General features: G+C 44.1%; 1 protein-coding gene across 1 annotated transcript; it reads left to right on the plus strand.

Annotated features, from left to right (window-relative positions):
* Positions 1 to 8: 8 nt before the first annotated feature.
* On the plus strand, positions 9 to 19,986 carry ZFPL1 (zinc finger protein like 1). Its single transcript, XM_077287739.1, has 8 exons — positions 9 to 221; positions 5,702 to 5,817; positions 6,215 to 6,326; positions 7,214 to 7,407; positions 13,854 to 13,929; positions 14,542 to 14,712; positions 15,442 to 15,565; positions 16,037 to 19,986. Exons 2-8 carry the CDS (start codon positions 5,716 to 5,718, stop codon positions 16,218 to 16,220), a joined length of 963 nt encoding a protein of 320 aa, XP_077143854.1. The 5' UTR covers positions 9 to 221; positions 5,702 to 5,715; the 3' UTR covers positions 16,221 to 19,986.
* Positions 19,987 to 21,365: the final 1,379 nt, after the last annotated feature.

Below are 21,365 nucleotides of genomic sequence, written 5' to 3' on the forward strand. Positions count from 1 at the left end.
CACCGAGGCTGTCACTGTCACCCGGAAGAGACGTGGCAGTTAGAACTGAAGTCAGATTTGATAGCGGGGAAGCGAAAATAGAAAACAGCGCAAAGGGGGAAAGGGCGAGAGTCACCGAGTGTGGGGTGTAATGGGGAGAGGGGGCGGAAAGGGCAAGACACAGTGATCCCAAGAAGGAGGACAACACGGGAGTGGGGCGTGACTGACCCTGGCAGTGTAAGGTATGGCTCCAACTCTTCCGTGCGATCAGGGCTCCAGACATGTCTATTGTTCTCTGTTATCAGCCATCTCCGGCCTCTATAGCTGCTGCTGGCACAGGGGTGGGATATCCATTGGTTCATCAGTGTGGGGTCTTGCTTATAGTAATCCAGACATACAATCGATGTCATATGTCTATTGTTCTCTGTTATCAGCCATTTCTTGCTAAATAATTTGGCTGTAAAAAGAAAAAAAATACAAAAACTAAATCTATAAAATTACTGCCAGTTCCCAAGCAAGTGGCCAATTGGAGAGAGAAGTGTTGGGCTTGTTAAAGGGGTTCTCTAGTGAAATCACGGCCCCCAGGACCTGCACTGTTCTGCAGACTGGGCCCTGTTACCCCCATTAGAATGGAGCGCGGTGGGCATGATGGACTGCCGCTCCGGAAAGTCCCATAGGGGACGAATGGGCCGAGGCGCTGGATGAGCGGACCCCTGGAAGTACCAGAACTTTACCTGAACCCCATTGAAATCAATAGGGATCTGAAGATCAGAGCTGGAAAATCTCAATCTTTTTTTTTCTTCTTACATTTTTTTCTCTTTCTTTCTTGTTTCCTTTCTCTTTTTCTTTTTTTTTTCTTTCTCTTTTTCTTTCTTTTGGTATCTATTTTGAACTGTGATTTCTGTTATGCTGTAATGTCTATTGTCTGTACAAGTCCCCTCTATGATTTGTAAAGCGCTGTGGAATATGTTGGCGCTATATAAATAAAATTATTATTATTTTCGCTCTCTTTTTCGCGCTCTCTTTTTCGCGCTCTCTCTTTCGCTCTCTCTCTCTTTCGCGCTCTCTCTCTCTTTCGCGCTCTCTCTCTCTTTCGCGCTCTCTCTCTCTTTCGCGCTCTCTCTCTCTTTCGCGCTCTCTCTCTCTTTCGCGCTCTCTCTCTCTTTCGCGCTCTCTCTCTCTTTCGCGCTCTCTCTCTCTTTCGCGCTCTCTCTCTCTTTCGCGCTCTCTCTCTCTTTCGCGCTCTCTCTCTCTTTCGCGCTCTCTCTCTCTTTCGCGCTCTCTCTCTCTTTCGCGCTCTCTCTCTCTTTCGCGCTCTCTCTCTCTTTCGCGCTCTCTCTCTCTTTCGCGCTCTCTCTCTCTTTCGCGCTCTCTCTCTCTTTCGCGCTCTCTCTCTCTTTCGCGCTCTCTCTCTCTTTCGCGCTCTCTCTCTCTTTCGCGCTCTCTCTCTCTTTCGCGCTCTCTCTCTCTTTCGCGCTCTCTCTCTCTTTCGCGCTCTCTCTCTCTTTCGCGCTCTCTCTCTCTTTCGCGCTCTCTCTCTCTTTCGCGCTCTCTCTCTCTTTCGCGCTCTCTCTCTCTTTCGCGCTCTCTCTCTCTTTCGCGCTCTCTCTCTCTTTCGCGCTCTCTCTCTCTTTCGCGCTCTCTCTCTCTTTCGCGCTCTCTCTCTCTTTCGCGCTCTCTCTCTCTTTCGCGCTCTCTCTCTCTTTCGCGCTCTCTCTCTCTTTCGCGCTCTCTCTTTCGCGCTCTCTCTCTCTTTCGCGCTCTCTCTCTCTTTCGCGCTCTCTCTCTCTTTCGCGCTCTCTCTCTCTTTCGCGCTCTCTCTCTCTTTCGCGCTCTCTCTTTCGCGCTCTCTCTCTCTTTCGCGCTCTCTCTCTCTTTCGCGCTCTCTCTCTCTTTCGCGCTCTCTCTCTCTTTCGCGCTCTCTCTCTCTTTCGCGCTCTCTCTCTCTTTCGCGCTCTCTCTCTCTTTCGCGCTCTCTCTCTCTTTCGCGCTCTCTCTCTCTTTCGCGCTCTCTCTCTCTTTCGCGCTCTCTCTCTCTTTCGCGCTCTCTCTCTCTTTCGCGCTCTCTCTCTCTTTCGCGCTCTCTCTCTCTTTCGCGCTCTCTCTCTCTTTCGCGCTCTCTCTCTCTTTCGCGCTCTCTCTCTCTTTCGCGCTCTCTCTCTCTTTCGCGCTCTCTCTCTCTTTCGCGCTCTCTCTCTCTTTCGCGCTCTCTCTCTCTTTCGCGCTCTCTCTCTCTTTCGCGCTCTCTCTCTCTTTCGCGCTCTCTCTCTCTTTCGCGCTCTCTCTCTCTTTCGCGCTCTCTCTCTCTTTCGCGCTCTCTCTCTCTTTCGCGCTCTCTCTCTCTTTCGCGCTCTCTCTCTCTTTCGCGCTCTCTCTCTCTTTCGCGCTCTCTCTCTCTTTCGCGCTCTCTCTCTCTTTCGCGCTCTCTCTCTCTTTCGCGCTCTCTCTCTCTTTCGCGCGCTCTCTCTCTTTCGCGCGCTCTCTCTCTTTCGCGCGCTCTCTCTCTTTCGCGCGCTCTCTCTCTCTTTCGCGCGCTCTCTCTCTCTTTCGCGCGCTCTCTCTCTCTTTCGCGCGCTCTCTCTCTCTTTCGCGCGCTCTCTCTCTCTTTCGCGCTCTCTCTCTCTCTTTCGCGCTCTCTCTCTCTCTTTCGCGCTCTCTCTCTCTTTCGCGCTCTCTCTCTCTCTTTCGCGCTCTCTCTCTCTCTTTCGCGCTCTCTCTCTCTCTTTCGCGCTCTCTCTCTCTCTTTCGCGCTCTCTCTCTCTCTTTCGCGCTCTCTCTCTCTCTTTCGCGCTCTCTCTCTCTCTTTCGCGCTCTCTCTCTCTTTCGCGCTCTCTTTCGCGCTCTCTCTCTCTCTTTCGCGCTCTCTCTCTCTCTTTCGCGCTCTCTCTCTCTCTTTCGCGCTCTCTCTCTCTCTTTCGCGCTCTCTCTCTCTCTTTCGCGCTCTCTCTCTCTCTTTCGCGCTCTCTCTCTCTTTCGCGCTCGCTCTCTCTTTCGCGCTCGCTCTCTCTTTCGCGCTCGCTCTCTCTTTCGCGCTCGCTCTCTCTTTCGCGCTCGCTCTCTCTTTCGCGCTCGCTCTCTCTTTCGCGCTCGCTCTCTCTTTCGCGCTCGCTCTCTCTTTCGCGCTCGCTCTCTCTCTCTTTCGCGCTCGCTCTCTCTCTCTTTCGCGCTCGCTCTCTCTCTCTTTCGCGCTCGCTCTCTCTCTTTCGCGCTCTCTCTCTCTCTTTCGCGCTCGCTCTCTCTCTTTCGCGCTCTCTCTCTCTCTCTTTCGCGCTCTCTCTCTCTCTCTTTCGCGCTCTCTCTCGCTCTCTCTCTCTCTCTTTCGCGCTCTCTCTCTCTCTTTTTCGCTCTCTCTCTCTCTTTTTCGCGCTCTCTCTCTCTCTCTCTTTTTCGCGCTCTCTCTCTCTCTTTTTCACGCTCTCTCTCTCTCTTTTTCACGCTCTCTCTCTCTCTTTTTCACGCTCTCTCTCTCTCTCTTTTTCACGCTCTCTCTCTCTCTCTTTTTCACGCTCTCTCTTTTTCGCGCGCGCGCGTTCTTTCTCTCTTTTTCTCTCTTTTTCTTTCTCTCTTTTTTTCTCTTTTTCTTTCTCTCTTTTTTTCTCTTTTTCTTTCTCTCTTTTTTTCTCTTTTTCTTTCTCTCTTTTTTTCTCTTTTTCTTTCTCTCTCTTTTTTTGGTCTGGCAGCAATGGAGTTCAGAACGCATGCTTCGCACAAGTGGTCAACAACCAACTTTCTGATGCGTGTGGTCACCCTACCCTCCTGCCGCCCTTCAAGAGATGATTTCATGACCACCGGTTCCCTGGCCACACAATGGCTGTGTTCACAATCTAGTTTTGATTTCCTTCTTTTATGATCCATTTGTGGAGGAAATAAAACACTCAGTTACAGGAGCCTTTCATTTCTCTAGGTTTTATTTTTCCTTAAAATGTCACCAGTTTGCATCCGTTTCGTCTTTGCAGACTGCACATCCTTTCATTCTTTAATAAAATATCGATAGCAGGTGTAACAGACTTTGTTGTTTTTCTACTGGAAACCGATCATAAGGGATTATTAGTTATATCGTCCATTTATCTGATCAGTTATTAAGCTCTGCACCTGCACAGATAACTACAAGTAACAGCGACCTCTAGTAAAAACGGATCAAAACAGAACAAATTCGCATGTAACTGGATACAAAATCCGCTGCATCAGGTTTTTACATTTCTGTTTTTTCCCCACCTGATTCCATTACAAATGGATGCGTGCAAATGTCTTAGACCCCTAGAAGGCTGTTATCCAAGGAAAGGAGGGAATGTTCTAAAATAATTAAGTAACTTCTACTCCTCTGGGGTTTCCGTCCGCTCCAGCGCTGCTGCTTTCTCGTGCAATTAAGATGTTCAAACTCCCTGCACGTGACTGCTGCAGAATCATTGCCCTCAGTGGTGATGGACCCACCTTGCTACCATGACCAGTGACAACAGTGATTGTCTGCAGCTAACAGAAAATCATGGCGGCTAACAAAGTGTGTCGGCGACTTTACAACGTGAGCATTGCTGTTTTATCACGTTCTGTGATTCCTTGCCATTTCTTCCGCATCCTCCACGCTCCCCAGGAAGTACTCGCATCCTGCTATAACATAGGCGCTGCTCCCCGGTGTCTGCACCTCCTCTAGGTGTGCCCAGGCTTTGTTGAATCACTTCTGTAGTCACCCTAGTTGACAGACCTGTAATATAATTAACCCGGATCTCATTTGCTCCAGTTCTTCTTGTGCTTATTGTTATTTGCATCATTTTGCTCTGATTTATTAAGTGATTACTGTTATTTTTTTCACTTGAGTTTAGACCCGTATAATGGATTTCATTCCTTAATTTTGCACATTTTGCTGGCACACTTTGTGTGTAAGGAGGAGAACACCACGATGTAAACCCGACGACCCACATCATAGTCATGGTCAGGCACCATTAGTGTGCGTTGCGGAATGGCATGGCTACACTGCTGTCGTGTTTGGTTTTCTGCTCCTATAACTGAGCAGACTAAATGAAATGAAGAACGTCTTGGGGAACGTTCACATGAGACGGATGTAAAATCCACAGAGAATTACAGTATTAGCATTAAGGATGAGATTTTGCCAAATCTTATCCACAGGTTGGCTGAAAAGTACAGCTAAAATTAAAAGCGTGGACAAAGTCATGGGACAACCTTGAGATTAGGAATAGACCTTGAGATTTATAAAAAAAAAATCTTCAGATCCTCCACACATCTCGATACAGCGGGCGCATTTTAATGGCATTATCGCACCCACTGCACTGAGACATCACACACAGACGGGGATTGATAGGTGAGGGAGCGTCCTCCTCCATCATTGCTTTCAACTGTATCGGTATTTAGGATGCCGATGTAGTTGAAGTCGCAATGCTGGGCAGGGGAACCGGCCGGTGTCATGGGGCAAAATAATCGGGGGACCTTTTCTGTGTCGCGTACCAAATATCATCCTGCTAGCTACATTTGTTTGACATACGTGCTTTAATGGAAGGTTGGGAAATGTTTAGTTTCGCTTCTAGGGCTTCTTCAGGGGATAACACTTGCTCCCTGTTTCAATTACAGACTGAATCTGATTAGCGAAGAATCTAATTACATTTACTGTCTTATTGGTAGGAGATCTGTCTAACAAAAAAAGTGGAAAACCCCTTTAAATAATATTTTTAGATCTGATAATTTTCTTTTTGTTCCCAATCTGTCTTAACAGGTGTCACTGCCATCATGGGTCTCTGCAAATGTCCTAAGAGGAAAGTGACAAATCTCTTCTGCTTTGAACACCGTGTAAATGTCTGTGAACATTGTCTGGTGGCCAATCATCCAAAGGTGAGGCTGGTAGCCATCGTCCTGAATCTGTGATTAATATCATCCACAGTGTCCGGAATCTCCTGCCCCCTCGTAAAGGAGTATTCTGACATTTTGACATTTGGTACATACACAGGACATCTCTGATAGATGCAGTTTTTTTGGTGGGCCCCTCTTCTGTCTCATGAAGGAGGCTGGTTTTGTGGCCAGGGCTGTGGAGCCAGTAAGCCAAACCTCCAACTCCACCGAAAATGGGCTCCGACTCCACAGCCCTGCTTGTGGCTACTGGTGGCCACACGTCGGACTACCTCTATTCACATTATGAGCATTATGGAAGTAGCCTCCAACGCTTGCTGCGGACCTGCCATGTATATCTGAGCTGGGACTAACCCTGTAAAAATGTTTCATTTTGTTCCAGTGCATTGTTCAGTCGTACCTACAGTGGCTTCAGGACAGCGACTACAATCCAAACTGCCGGCTATGTAACACCCTGTTGTCTTCTAAAGAGACCGCCCGCCTAGTGTGTTACGGTACAAGACTTTTATATTCTTTAATAACTCTGGATGTAAAGAAATTGTTGTCTCTACACAGGGGCTCTGCAGTTTTTGTACATGAGGTGCATGTAAATGAACATTTAAAGGGGTTTTCTCATAATCATAAATGGTTAAAATTGGAAATTACTTGTTAAAAACAAGCAGCTTTGCAATATACCTTTTCTTAAAAATACTCTCTGTTTTATTGTTTACTGCTTTTTGCCTAGGTTACCGGCCACCACTGTAGTCCATCAGTGATGGCCAGTATCCTAGCAAAGAACACTGTGCTTACAAGCTTGGTGATGTAGAGCTTGTAAACTCTGCTCTGGTGTTAGATCCGGACACCTTCCCTGCCCCTACACTCCTCTGACACTGCATCTGGCCAACTAATGTGTCACTACACTCCTCCGTTGATGCTTTTGTGTGCATTGGAGAATGCTCAGTTCGGGCCAGCAAAGCTTTGATTAGGCTGTTCTGATCTGTCAATCAAGCAGGATCGCACCAGCCGCTGGCAAGCAGGAGGCCATGGCGGCTGTGCTCCTGAAGGTAGGATGAGGATAACCTTATAGTGCTAGCCATAAACATAACTATGGGAAGAGGCTGATTGTTACCCCTTTGATGGTGGGACTGCAATGTTTTGTTTTTTTTACCTTGAAAAATAAATGTTTGATCGTATGAATGCTGATAGAGATTAGGTGATTGCCGCATCTGACTGAGCCAAATGGGATACGCTGACAAATGTCCATGAGCACTATTATACCACCTACACAGCATCTATAGCATGCCATGTACAAAGCACTTCATTAATTTCACCATATTGCACAAGAGAGTGAACCCCTGCTTTGCAGTTTAGTAATGACCATTAATTTTCTATGTTGCTCCAGATTTATTCCACTGGTCCTGTTTGAACGACTTGGCCTCACAGCTTCCACCAAACACTGCACCAGCTGGGTACCAATGTCCAAGCTGTCAAGCACCCATCTTTCCCCCGGGAAACCTTGTCAGTCCGGTGGCCTCCACCCTGCGGGAAAAACTCTCCACAGTTAACTGGGCACGGGCTGGACTGGGCCTCCCTCTGGTAAGTTACCACTAAGAACAAGCAGGATGAGCCTTTTCAATAAAAGGTATTTAGATGGCTACTATGATTATACTAAATCACTTCGTAATCTCAGAGCTTCAACATTGTAGTCTATATCTACATCAGAAAAAGCAGAGGGAGCTATGGCTTAAAAAGGTAAACATTTTATTTAATTCAATATATAAAAACATGCATGAAGATGCTGAGAATAAAAAAAGGGGGAGAGAACAATCTCTCAGCAGGGACACAGTGTACAATATAAACGGACCAGCCTATGGAGGGTAAAGTGCTGAGGAGGCCTTTATAAAAGTCAGATGCAGCGACAAAGCTTGCAATATACAAAGGTTTAAGGTGCAAGTGCAGCTTAAAGTGTGATTGAATATGAAGGGTTAATTGCCCTAGGTATAAAGGATCCCCCAGAAAAACAGATACGTGCTCAATAGCGTGGTTACATTACCTCCGTGGGCATGGACCGGTTCCCCGACGCGCGTTTCGCGTGCAGCTTTCTCGAGGGGTGAATGTGGAGGGAGATGTGATAAGGCGCTTTATATATCATGGAATAGACGAACATTGGTGGCAGCGGCTGTGACGGCGCTCCATACAGGAAGTCCGCCCACGTCACCGGATCTCGGCGTCACGCGGCGCCGGCGCTCCTCCCCACTCGACGCGTCAGGGCAAGGGAGGAGAAGCCGGGCAGCTACAGACGCGTTGCCCCGGCAACGTCGGAGCAGGAAATCCCGGAAGCAGCGCTCACCGCTGAGACCAGTGTATACATGTCGGAAAGGTATGATGGACTGGGCGTCAGAAAGGGATGTTTTTGTCCTGTAATGAGGGAACAGGGAGGGTGCGAGAGGGAAGTGAAAAATATAATTTAACCAGCGAGTGGGAGTGATAAATGTGCGGGCAGTGACGGGAGGGATTAAACAAGGATAAAAAAATAAAAAAATCCATATCTCTGGGGAATAACAGAATAAATGGTCTCTCAGTGTGAAAAAACTCGGTTATGGGATAAGATTGCATTGATAAAGTGGATGAAATGTACATATAGTGAAAAAACATTAACCATTAATTGTTAATATACAAATTAAATATACTAGATATAAAATACAAATCTATTGATGTGCCATATATAATACAATGAAATCATACATAACGTAATTGTGAAAAAAGGGGGGGGGGGAAAGGGGATACAGGAAGGTAGTCCGTTGCCTTGAAAGACAGAGTCCGTTATTCAAGCCGCGAAAGACGTGTTGTTGATCCTGTCTGTATATCCCAGGGTTCCGTGGATGGATAATACGCCGCCAACAATGTTCGAAAAATAGCCACAAGATTAAAATGCAAGATAAAGATCCAATCTAAAAACAATAAATAAATAAAATAAGGAAGTTAAAAACCATGATAGAACAGCTAAAAAACAATGATGTTTAGAGAAATGGTGCAAAACTGAGTACTTCATTGAGACCAACTGGTTGAATCGATCCTACTCTATAGATCCAACGAGCTTCCAGTTGTGCGAGGGATTTCCTCCAATTACCCCCCCTGGTATCAATGTGTACTTTATCAATGCCGATGGCTTTCAGCAGGGAGGCGTCACAGTTATGGGCCATTTTGAAGTGTTTTGGTATAGATTTGAGGAACATAGGGTCCTCAACCTCCTTAGCATTAATGATGTCACGGTAATGCTCCCTAATCCTTACTTTTAAGGGCCGAGAGGTGAGGCCTACGTAGACCTTGGGGCAAGGGCATGTGGCATAATATACTACCCCAGCGGTGTTGCATGTAATGTGTTGTGTGATGGTAAATGTTGTTTTACCGTCACATGATTGAAAGGTGGTAGATCGGAGCATGTTAGGGCAGGCAATACAGCTGCCACACGGGTAGAACCCCCATTTGGGTCCCTTAGATGAAAAAGCCCTATCCAAAGAGGGGCCAGGATAATAGCTTCGAACCAGCAAATCTTTGAGATTGGGTGACTTTCTGTATGTAATGGGGGGATATTTAGGTAGATGTTTAGCAAGAGTCTTGTCCATCTCCAATAGAGGCCAATACCTCACAAGGGCTGTCTTCATATCCCGCCATTTGTTATTATAAGTGGTAATGAATCGTACCGGTGCGTCGTAGACGGTCTTGGAACGTGGTTTTAAAAGTTCCATTCGGTTAGCTTGCTCGGCCCTCTTTAGGCCCCTTTTAATGCTTCTGTTAGAATAGCCTCTCTCTTGGAATCGGGAGGTTAAAATATTGGCTTGCTTGTAGAAGCTTTCCTCACTAGAACAAATACGTTTGGCCCTAAGGAATTGTCCTATCGGTATACTTGAGATAAGGGGCTGCGGATGGGAAGAAGAGGCATGCAAAAAAGAGTTTACCGCTGTGTCTTTGCGGTAAATACTAGTTTCCAAATAAGTATCGGGGGTGCCGGTGATTTCAATATCAAGAAAGTCTATTGATGTTTGACTGCGTTTATGAGACAACTTTATGTTGTACGGGTTTTGATTGAGGGTCCCAATAAAATCCAACAGGTCCTGCTCTGGACCCTGCCATATCAAAAGGATGTCATCTATGTAGCGGGCCCAGAACAGGACCTGTTCAATGTGTGCCACCGGTTTGGAGAAGAAAATCTCCCTCTCCCACATGCCCATAAATAAGTTAGCGTATGAAGATGCGAAAGAAGCCCCCATTGCGGTCCCTTGCTGTTGTAGATAAATGCCCTGTTTAAAGATGAAAAAATTGTGCTCAAGGGCAAATCGAAGTAGTGTAAGGAGGAACTCTGTAAACTCAGTTTGATACTCAGACATCCCCAGGAATGTTTTAGTAGCCCGTATGCCATCGTGATGTTGTATGGAGGTATATAAGGATTCTACATCCATAGTTACCAACCACATATCGGCTTCCAGAGGGATGCCTTCGATTTTCCTGAGGACATCCCCAGTGTCTTTGACGTATGAGGGAAGGTCGGCGACTAACGGTTTAAGATGGAATTCCAAATACTTACAGATGGTTTCAGATAAGCTCCCGTTGCCGGAGACGATAGGACGTCCTGGTGGGTTATTAACATTTTTGTGGACCTTGGGGATGAAATATATGCAGGCCATTTTAGGATAAGGGGGGACCAGGTGGTTTTTAAGATCAGCCGTAATAAGTCCTTGGTCAAAGGCCTTATCCAAAATGTCCTGTAACTCCCCCTTGAATCTGATTGTGGGGTTAAATGTTAATTTCTTATAGCAGGTTGTGTCCCTGAGCTGCCTGAATGCCTCCTTTTCATACATCTGTGTGGGCCACACTACTACGTTGCCCCCCTTATCAGCTTGTTTAAACACTACCCCTTTGATTTTTTTCAATTCAGTTAAAGCTTCCCTTTGTGCAAATGAAAGATTTTGTTTAGAGTGGGAGATGTTTATCCGCTCAAATTCCTGGGTAACGAGTTTAACAAATGACTCGATATTGGGGTAGAGATTAATCGGGGGGAACTTTTTAGGGGTAGGTGGTATAAATTTACCTGTAATTTTTGGTTCGAGTGGTTCGTCACTAAGTTCTTCGAGAATGGATATCGCCCGTAGCTCATCCTCAGTCCAGGTTTCCCCAGAGTGGGACTTGTCATGCAGTTTCTTTAGGACTAATTTACGGGCAAAGAGCTGGAGGTCTTTGATGGCTGAGAAGGAGTCAAAAGCATTAGAAGGTGAGAAGGACAGGCCCAAACTGAGGACCTCAATCTGAGATGGAGTAAGAATAATGTTAGACAGATTAATTACCTGCATTTTGGAAGATGAAATGTAATTAGGACGATTTGGAGGTTTTTTGGGGGTATCATTCCTTCTGAAAAAGTTATTTTTGCGTAGGTTGTATGTACGTTGGTGGGAGTCGCCACTGTCACGAGAGGATGTGGATGATATAGAGGAGGCTCGTGTAGGGGTTCTTTCACGCCTACCTCCTAATGGCCATTTGTAGATGGAACCATATTTGAAATCATTTAAGTCTCTTTGAAATTTTTTTGCCTTTACTTCTTTAACCTCCTTTTCCCATATAGTGAATTGGCTGTCAAGATCTTTATTGATAGCTTCAATTTCAGCTGGCGGGAGATTGTCTAGTAACTTGAGGCGAGTGGATTCAATGTCTGTATCAAGTTGCTCAAGGGTTTTTTTATTATTCCCTACGAGAAGTTCAATAAATGATTTGGAGCAAGTAGTACAAGATTCCTCCCACTTTGTTTTAAAAATTGGGTCATCAATGGGGAAGGAGGGCATAGTACGTATGCGTAGTCCCCTAGGTATGAGGCCTTTTGCTAGGTAACTTTCTAAAGAGGCTTTGTTCCACCAGGTCTTGGTTCTTCTTTTTAAGAGATGTTTAAGCGTGTTACTAAGCTCAGTTTTTTGCCCATTCTCATTTGTACTAGAATGCACTGTGTCCCCACCAAATACCGTGTCAATGCAAGAGAGCCAATTCTTGTCTCTTGCTTTATAGTCCATCCTGGCACGTAGAGAGAGCCTGTAACTAAGTACAGAAAATAAATAAGGACTTCAGAAGATTGTCATGCCTAGGTATAGCTAGCTCGTATGAAACATATACATCAGAAAAAGCAGAGGGAGCTATGGCTTAAAAAGGTAAACATTTTATTTAATTCAATATATAAAAACATGCATGAAGATGCTGAGAATAAAAAAAGGGGGAGAGAACAATCTCTCAGCAGGGACACAGTGTACAATATAAGCGGACCAGCCTATGGAGGGTAAAGTGCTGAGGAGGCCTTTATAAAAGTCAGATGCAGCGACAAAGCTTGCAATATACAAAGGTTTAAGGTGCAAGTGCAGCTTAAAGTGTGATTGAATATGAAGGGTTAATTGCCCTAGGTATAAAGGATCCCCCAGAAAAACAGATACGTGCTCAATAGCGTGGTTACATTACCTCCGTGGGCATGGACCGGTTCCCCGACGCGCGTTTCGCGTGCAGCTTTCTCGAGGGGTGAATGTGGAGGGAGATGTGATAAGGCGCTTTATATATCATGGAATAGACGAACATTGGTGGCAGCGGCTGTGACGGCGCTCCATACAGGAAGTCCGCCCACGTCACCGGATCTCGGCGTCACGCGGCGCCGGCGCTCCTCCCCACTCGACGCGTCAGGGCAAGGGAGGAGAAGCCGGGCAGCTACAGACGCGTTGCCCCGGCAACGTCGGAGCAGGAAATCCCGGAAGCAGCGCTCACCGCTGAGACCAGTGTATACATGTCGGAAAGGTATGATGGACTGGGCGTCAGAAAGGGATGTTTTTGTCCTGTAATGAGGGAACAGGGAGGGTGCGAGAGGGAAGTGAAAAATATAATTTAACCAGCGAGTGGGAGTGATAAATGTGCGGGCAGTGACGGGAGGGATTAAACAAGGATAAAAAAATAAAAAAATCCATATCTCTGGGGAATAACAGAATAAATGGTCTCTCAGTGTGAAAAAACTCGGTTATGGGATAAGATTGCATTGATAAAGTGGATGAAATGTACATATAGTGAAAAAACATTAACCATTAATTGTTAATATACAAATTAAATATACTAGATATAAAATACAAATCTATTGATGTGCCATATATAATAGAATGAAATCATACATAACGTAATTGTGAAAAAAGGGGGGGGGGGAAAGGGGGGGGGGAAAAGGGGATACAGGAAGGTAGTCCGTTGCCTTGAAAGACAGAGTCCGTTATTCAAGCCGCGAAAGACGTGTTGTTGATCCTGTCTGTATATCCCAGGGTTCCGTGGATGGATAATACGCCGCCAACAATGTTCGAAAAATAGCCACAAGATTAAAATGCAAGATAAAGATCCAATCTAAAAACAATAAATAAATAAAATAAGGAAGTTAAAAACCATGATAGAACAGCTAAAAAACAATGATGTTTAGAGAAATGGTGCAAAACTGAGTACTTCATTGAGACCAACTGGTTGAATCGATCCTACTCTATAGATCCAACGAGCCTCCAGTTGTGCGAGGGATTTCCTCCAATTACCCCCCCTGGTATCAATGTGTACTTTATCAATGCCGATGGCTCTCAGCAGGGAGGCGTCACAGTTATGGGCCATTTTGAAGTGTTTTGGTATAGATTTGAGGAACATAGGGTCCTCAACCTCCTTAGCATTAATGATGTCACGGTAATGCTCCCTAATCCTTACTTTTAAGGGCCGAGAGGTGAGGCCTACGTAGACCTTGGGGCAAGGGCATGTGGCATAATATACTACCCCAGCGGTGTTGCATGTAATGTGTTGTGTGATGGTAAATGTTGTTTTACCGTCACATGATTGAAAGGTGGTAGATCGGAGTTACCACTAAGAACAAGCAGGATGAGCCTTTTCAATAAAAGGTATTTAGATGGCTACTATGATTATACTAAATCACTTCGTAATCTCAGAGCTTCAACATTGTAGTCTATATCTGTAGATATGTAACCTATATATTCTCTTATGGGTAGATTGAAGAGACAACAGCTGTCGAAGAGGTCGCAGAAAACGATGTCACGGATTACAGGGACTGGTCAGTTGTCAATTGTGAGTGTTTTTATCATGGATCTGTTTGTGTGTATGTCATATGTGTGTGTGTGTATATATATATATATATATATATATATATATATATATATATATATATATATATATATATGTATGTATATATATATATATATATATATATATATATATATCTCAAAAAGCAGGAGGCTAGGTACTGGATGGCAAGTATGTGTTACTGAGATAGTTCTTACTTTGACTGGATTTTGGGTCCAGGATTTAGGGGCGACCAAAAGAGCATGAGTGGGAAAGGTTGCTCCCACATTCCAGTCTGGGTCTTACAGGCCCAATAGCAGGCAACTGGGAATAGCCAAGCAGTGTGTGTTGTGTTGGAGCTGAAGAAAGACTGTTCATGGTGGACAATTGTCTATGGTAGAGACTGAGAAGTGCCTGTAAAACCAAGTTGGTGAGACCCTTTGATTTACCTTGCCTTGCCCGGAGAAAGGACTGTTTTTTGCTATTTATTTCTGCTGAAGAAAGGACTGTTTTCGTTTTGAAGCTATAAAGTTTATTGTCCTTCATGAACTATAGATATATCTATATCATGCAGGTACAATTGTGAGTTAGTGACTCTTCTGTTTGCTTCGTCTTCAGCCTCCTCCTCTGATCACATGTCAGAAAGCTCGGAAATACAGCAACAGTCCGGGTATCTCTACAGTTCAGTGCCTGCCCCCACAGCACAGCATGGCTTATCGGGCAGCATGTCTAAGGACCACAATGTAATGATCGGAGATACAGTAGCGGACAGTGTTACTATCAATGCAGGTAATGCAGGAAAACACCGTAATAATGCATACAGCTATACAGTGACAGAAAATTGTGGTTGCAATCAAAGTTATTACCATTTTGAGTTTTATATTCTACGCTTTAATCCCAAGGTCACATATATAATATTTTTTTTTTTTACTTATAGGGAATAAATGGTGTTGCATCACAAACGTGTTTCACTGTTGGGAAATTAGGCAAAAGCTGTCCTCTGATTTTAGCCATTCCATAGACTTTGAATAAAGAGGCATTGCACATGCCGTCCTCCATTCCAACAGGGGACATGGGACCTGTCCTTGGGATGCTTGGGGGTTACGTCGGTGGGGCCTTCACAATGAGTCACTTAGCACCTATTCTTTGCATGTAGGTGATGAGTAGAGTTGAGCAAAAAGACTCGCAGGAGCTTTAACGAGTGGTAAGTGGACCAGAGCCTTGAGAGCGACCTCCTACCTGTCCGCATCCTATGCACCGCTTCTGATTAGTTAGCCCATCACAACGTCATGCTTGTGTGTCACGTCACAAAGGTAATGTCACGCCAGGCCTACTAATCCGGGGAGAAGCCGGAGTTGCTAACAGGCAGGAGGTGGGTCTCAGGGCTCTGGTCTGGTGGCCTCGGACTACCAACGTAGTTACTGTACAAAGGTCTTGTGAACGTGTTTGCTCAACTCTAGTAGTTAGTGTTAATTATAGCAAAACACCTTTTAATGTATATTTTTCTTCCTTTTGTAGCCTCCACTCCTAGAAAGATTTACGACACTCGGGATGTTGCTGCCTCTCAAGACGCCGTGATCGACTTTGATGATGACAAATACAGGAGGAGACCAACTCTAAGTTGGTTGGCACGAATACTCCGGTAAGATGTCTGCCACCATTAATTTCAGGGTTGGTTTTCCTTTTTTTTTTTTTTTTTTTTTAGCTACTTTACATGTTTCTATTCTTCATCTGGGAAACAGACATTTGTCTTTGAATATAGGAAAATTGGTGATCTGTCTTCTAAGTGGAAAGATGTATCGTCTTATACTTTTTTCCTTACACCAGGGCTTCTCAAACTTTATTATTTTTTTTACCAGGCCCCCACCGTCCAGATTTTAAAAATGCGTGGGTTTAACCATTAGTTGGCCAAGTCTTCTGCCACTAATAATTGTATCCTAATTTACTTGTTGAAACTAATTATAATATTAAAATGAGCCAATTATTATTGTATATAGCTATGCCTCTACCGACATCTGGTGGGTACCTCGCCACCAATGCCATCTCACACTTTGATTTCTAGTTGTAATCGTTTAGTCTGATTGGAAAATAATTCTGTTCTATTTCCTTGCAGCAATCGCACCGGTTCCAAGTCCCGACCTATTTCCTCCAAACAACGGTTCCTGATTATTCTCATTATTGGTGTATTGGTCTTTCTAACTCTAATTCTTCTCATGTCAAAATGGGGCAGAGCTTCTGCTGACAATGACCCAAACCTTAACCCACTATTCAACCCTCATATCCGGGTTGGGCAGTAGTAGATAATCTGCAGCATTCCAGGGAAAGATAGAAGAAATGGACCTCGTCTCCACCGCAAATTAGATAGAAGGCCAAAAAAATCCCAGATTCCAAGGTGGAAAAGTACATTGGTGGTCTCGTTTAATGGGATGGTTGCAAATCTCTTATGGAGAACTGACTTGTTATTCAACTATAATGGTTTCTCTTCCCAGTGTGGAGATCTAGATGTATGGAGGCGTCGGTGGGGACGTGGGCTGTTGTGGGATCCTTTCGTGCCTTTAGAGATGGCACACAACACACGTCGAACATCATAGAGGTGTCGTGGATGACATATTTGCTCCTTAGTTTAATTTAATAATTTTCTGTGTATAGTGGAATTATCTCTCTCCAAGAGAATAACATAAACTAAGTATGATCGGTTCTAACATACGGTGTACGGTTTTTTGGTTTTTTTTTAGTGAATATCCTGTAATATTTTCTCACATTTTGGGAACTCTCATTTCCCTATAATCGTGCAGTGTAAATAAGCTGCCGATCACCCAACAGATAAACAAAACACTCATTATTCGGGTGACATTATTTTTTCGTTTGCCCAGAAAATCATCATTCTCGGCAGCTCATTGTCGGCCGTAAACAGAACCTGTGCGGCCGAGAACAATGCCAGTCTCTGTGCGCCAAACAATTGTTTTATTGATCGCTCTGTGCACATATTAATATGCCGTCTGCCTATATGAACATGTGTTTAAACGACCGCCAATCAGCAAATACTTATTGCTTGGCGGCCGTTTAAATCTGGCAATCCGCTAATATGAACGCAACCTTACGATGAGGAAAGTGAGAACCCCAGACAAGACAGCATTATTAAGGATCACTAATAGATGTTGATTAAAATACACATTTATGACCGTTCATCAGCCTGTACAGTTGGTTTCCAGGCTGTGATATGTGTTCTAGCTTCATTCACATTTCCACTAGCAGAACTATTGGCTGTCAGTACAATCTGAAACCCGTTATCTGTTTGTCCTTAGTTTATATGAGGATTTTCTGAAAAAAAAAAAAGGTTTCTTGGGAAGTTTCTTAAAGCACCAAACCCATTTAACAATGAGAGGCAGACACGGATTATTATTGATTTCTTTTATTTTTTTTTTGCGAGAGGAAAAAAAAATTGTCAAGAATTTTTAAGTGATTATAAACATGAGGAATGCTTGCTATTCCCCTAAGGGTATGTTCACACATGTAGAAAAGTAGCTGCTACATGATCCCGACACTAGAAGTGCTAAGCCGCCAGCTTCTCCTATGTACAACCTGCAGATTTATGCTCCAACACACAGATGAAAATCCGCTCTGGATTCACAGAGACCTCACACAGGGATCTTTGCTGAAATCAGTTTCAAATCCTCGGTGGGTGAATAGGGTCTCGCATGGGCCCGGTGGCAGAATACAGGGGTCCATTGAGGAACACTGGACTGGAGTGTTTTGCATTGTTTTGTTTTTTTATTATTTTTCGAAAGTGTGAAGTGAATCCTAATTAAACGTTTCTCTATAAGTGGAAAGTCACAATTCAGGCTTCATTCGGTATGTAAAAGGTCATCATCTTATATATTGTGCACTTGGTAAATCTGGAACAAGCAGGAAGTTATAAGAAACTTTACTGATCCTCCCAGTGCTGCATTCACAATTCTGCTGAAACCTTTGCACTCACAGCTGAACTCCTATAAGGCAGTGGAAAGGTTAGTTTTCCCTAAGTCAGATTACTGTACAGTACATGGTGTGAAAATGACGTCTGCCAGAAATTACCAGCACAAGTGTTGGACAGCCATGGACTCAGCAGGAACTGTTGATTGAGTTTTTGCTGGATCAGCAGAATTGTGATTATTTTAATTTTTTTTTTATTATTTTTTTTTTTAAATGGAACTATCATTTTGTATAAGTTTTTAGATGTTATAGTATCTGAGTAGCATTGCTGATCGCTGGGGGTTTGGCTCCAGAGACCCCCAGTGATCGGTCAAAACATTGCTGGAATTGAGGTGAGGGCCTACCTGAGGGTCTAGCAAAACCGAAGCTGACAAACGTGATCGGTCAGAATGTTACTCATTGGACAGCTTTACAAATAGATAAAAACTACGGTTGGTTTGAATACTAATTGGCCAAATTTGGACCGTCATGTTGTACCCATGTGGTTTCATATGATCACACCCGAAAAATCTTTTTTTTTTTTTCTTTTTTTTTTGCAGATAATCTTTGTCAATAATTGGGTACATATAATTTACCCATCGTCAAAAAAAATGGTCGTTTATCTTGTGTATCAGCTAAATATTTCTTACATCCGGTGTGAGGACAATGTCTTGTGGTCAGTTGGCCGATCATCACTCCTATCAGTCTTAAATTTTTTATAAGAAGCGAGACAGAAATGCTGGTATGATTGTTCCTAGGTAGTGATGAGCGAATATACTTAATTTATAGCTCTAGATTTGCAAACTCGCAGTGACAAACGGAAACCAAGTAGGTGGCAAGGTGCACTGAACTGTTTGGCCACACCAAGGGTGCACCGAGCGTCTGTCGTTTTGTACTCCCTGAAAAGAGGTTTTCTAGGGCCTTAACACTAATGGTCTGTCCTTAGGGTTAGCCATCAATATCAGAATGGTGGGGCTCCGACTCCTGAATTCTCCGCCGATCAGTCACACAAGACATTGCACTCCACTGAGATTTGACTCGCCTTCACTATTCCCCCGGTACAGTAAGTTTTATAATGGCTGCACTGAAACTGATAACTGGACCTGAGGAGGGAGAGGTGGCACGTAACATCGGATTCTCTGGGTGTCTCTAAAGCTGGCCATACACATTAGATGGCTGTCGGCCAAACGAAGCTTCGCCAGACAGCCATCTCAGCCGAGTCTCCCATACACAGGAGCGCTCCTGTGTTCTCTATGAGAAAGGTGCCACTCAACAGTTTAGACCGCGGCTACACTTGGGGAGAGCAATGTATTCAGCATTCTAAAATCGGCCATTTCCGATCTAGATCGCTCCCGTTGATCATTTGTATGGATCCGCGATACACATCAGATAGTTGGCCAATCTTGACGATATCGGCAAGTCTAGCCAACATTAGGCTAATGCGTATGGGGGCCTATAATGTCTCGCACCACCCTCACCGGCCTTGCACAGGGCATAACGTACCTGTTAACTTCAGACTTTGCTTTGTAAAATTCTTAAATACACATAAGGCAATATGTGGGTCTATAGAAAATAAACTGAAAAATAAACAAAAAAAAAAGTAAATCGCAAAAAAGCATATATTGGTTATACGGAACCCATTAAGAAAGGGAACTTGTACAGAAGGAGGAAAAACATAGTATACACAGTTTCAATCCCTAAAGAACTGTTACCCTACCTGCAGAGGTTGGCACCCTAAGCATTCAACATTGTGCCCCTGCTCAACATTGTCAGTCCCTGATCGCCAAAGTAAATAGACAAAATTACAATGGCAAATACCGATAGTCATATATACTTTACAGACAAAATCAATCAGCGCTTCATGAACACAAAATACAGTCTCTAAACTTTCCAGGAGTGATAAGTTTGTATTTAGTGGTTTTGGGACAAGGGGATAATATTGAGCTGCCAGATGATTCTTCTCCATAGCGAGGGGCACAGCCGCTTCTTCCTATGTTATAGTATTATGGAAGTTATGAAATAACAATTCCTGCCTTTTGTCACACTTTGCTAATTAAAATTAAACACTATTGTAATATTTATTTGTTTGATTTAATAAAACTATTAAAAGTTTGTGTTAATGGCATTTAATGTAGGTCGTATTTCTCCATTGAGAGCCACGAGTACTGTGTGCTATATGGCCGTTGGTTCTTCATGTTCTGCTATATGGTGGCTTAGCAGGGAGTGCCTGCATAGTCAAAAATCTAATAAAATACACAAAAATTATAATATTTTTTTAAATTCAGAATATGAGCAACGACCTTTTGTATGAAGTTGTGGGCCACATGCAGTAATTATAAGACAACCTCAGTGGATGCCATTTTATGGCTCCGTATAAAATCCTTGTTGATTATTCTGATCCTGGCAATTTAACCCCATAGATGCATGGAACAAAATTAAAGGGAGACTGTCAACTGCAATAAAGTGTGGCAAACAGTGATTGTACTTTGATTATCAAGGTTCAACAATTGAAACTACTTTTTAACATTGCTATATTGCTGAAAAATCTTATTTCTCCTACGCCTCATTGGGGGACACAGGACCATGATTGGCTCGGAGAAAAAGATTTTACGGTGAGTACACAAAAATCTCATTTTTTCTGAATATGCCAATTCAATTGCAAGTGCATTGGGGGTTATCAATGCACTTGCAGTTGGCCGCTCCTCTTAAGTTATCCGTGCCTGGCGCCACCCTCCTCTGCTTGATTGACTGACAGTGTTGCTCATCTGTCCCGATTCCTCCATCTATAGCTGGCTCTGTTTGTGCTAGACAACGCTGTGTTATTGTGGTATCCCAGGACTCACTATTGACGTGATCATTTAATGCCTTCTCAAGCAGCTGTCGATTGCTTGAGTATTGAGAAAGCATAGCCTAATGCAACCACATTTTTATTATAAGTTCCTTCATTTTCCACTTGGCTCGGCTCCAAGTGTCTAATCTCCTCTGCTGCTCCTGATTTCCATTGTAGTTCCCGCATTTATTTGTAAGCTTGGTTCAGCGTCTGTAGGTGTTATTCACCTATAATTCTATCAAGATTCCAATTTACTAGCTCAACTGTTCTTTTTGTTGTTCTTACCATCATTTCTGCTGTAAAAAAAAGCTTACATGTTACTGCATCTTTGCAAGCAAGTTACCAGTTTGCTAATACATATACTTTTTCTGTGGGTGCCGCATCTCTGTAAAGCTACGTTCACATTTGCGTTGTGCGCCGCTGCGTCGGCGACGCAACGCACAACGCAAACAAAAACGCATGCTAAAACGCTGCATTTTGCGACGCATGCGTCCTTTTTCGCCGAAAGTTGGACGCAAAAATGCAACTTGCTGCATTCTCTGCGCCCAACGCTTGCGGCCAAAAAAACGCATGCGTCGCAAAACGCAGCACAACGCATGTCCATGCGCCCCCATGTTAAATATAGGGGCGCATGACGCATGCGGCGCCGAACGCTAATGTG

This window comes from Ranitomeya variabilis, chromosome 2 (genome assembly GCF_051348905.1).
Source record: "Ranitomeya variabilis isolate aRanVar5 chromosome 2, aRanVar5.hap1, whole genome shotgun sequence".
NCBI classification, from domain to species: Eukaryota; Metazoa; Chordata; class Amphibia; order Anura; family Dendrobatidae; genus Ranitomeya; species Ranitomeya variabilis.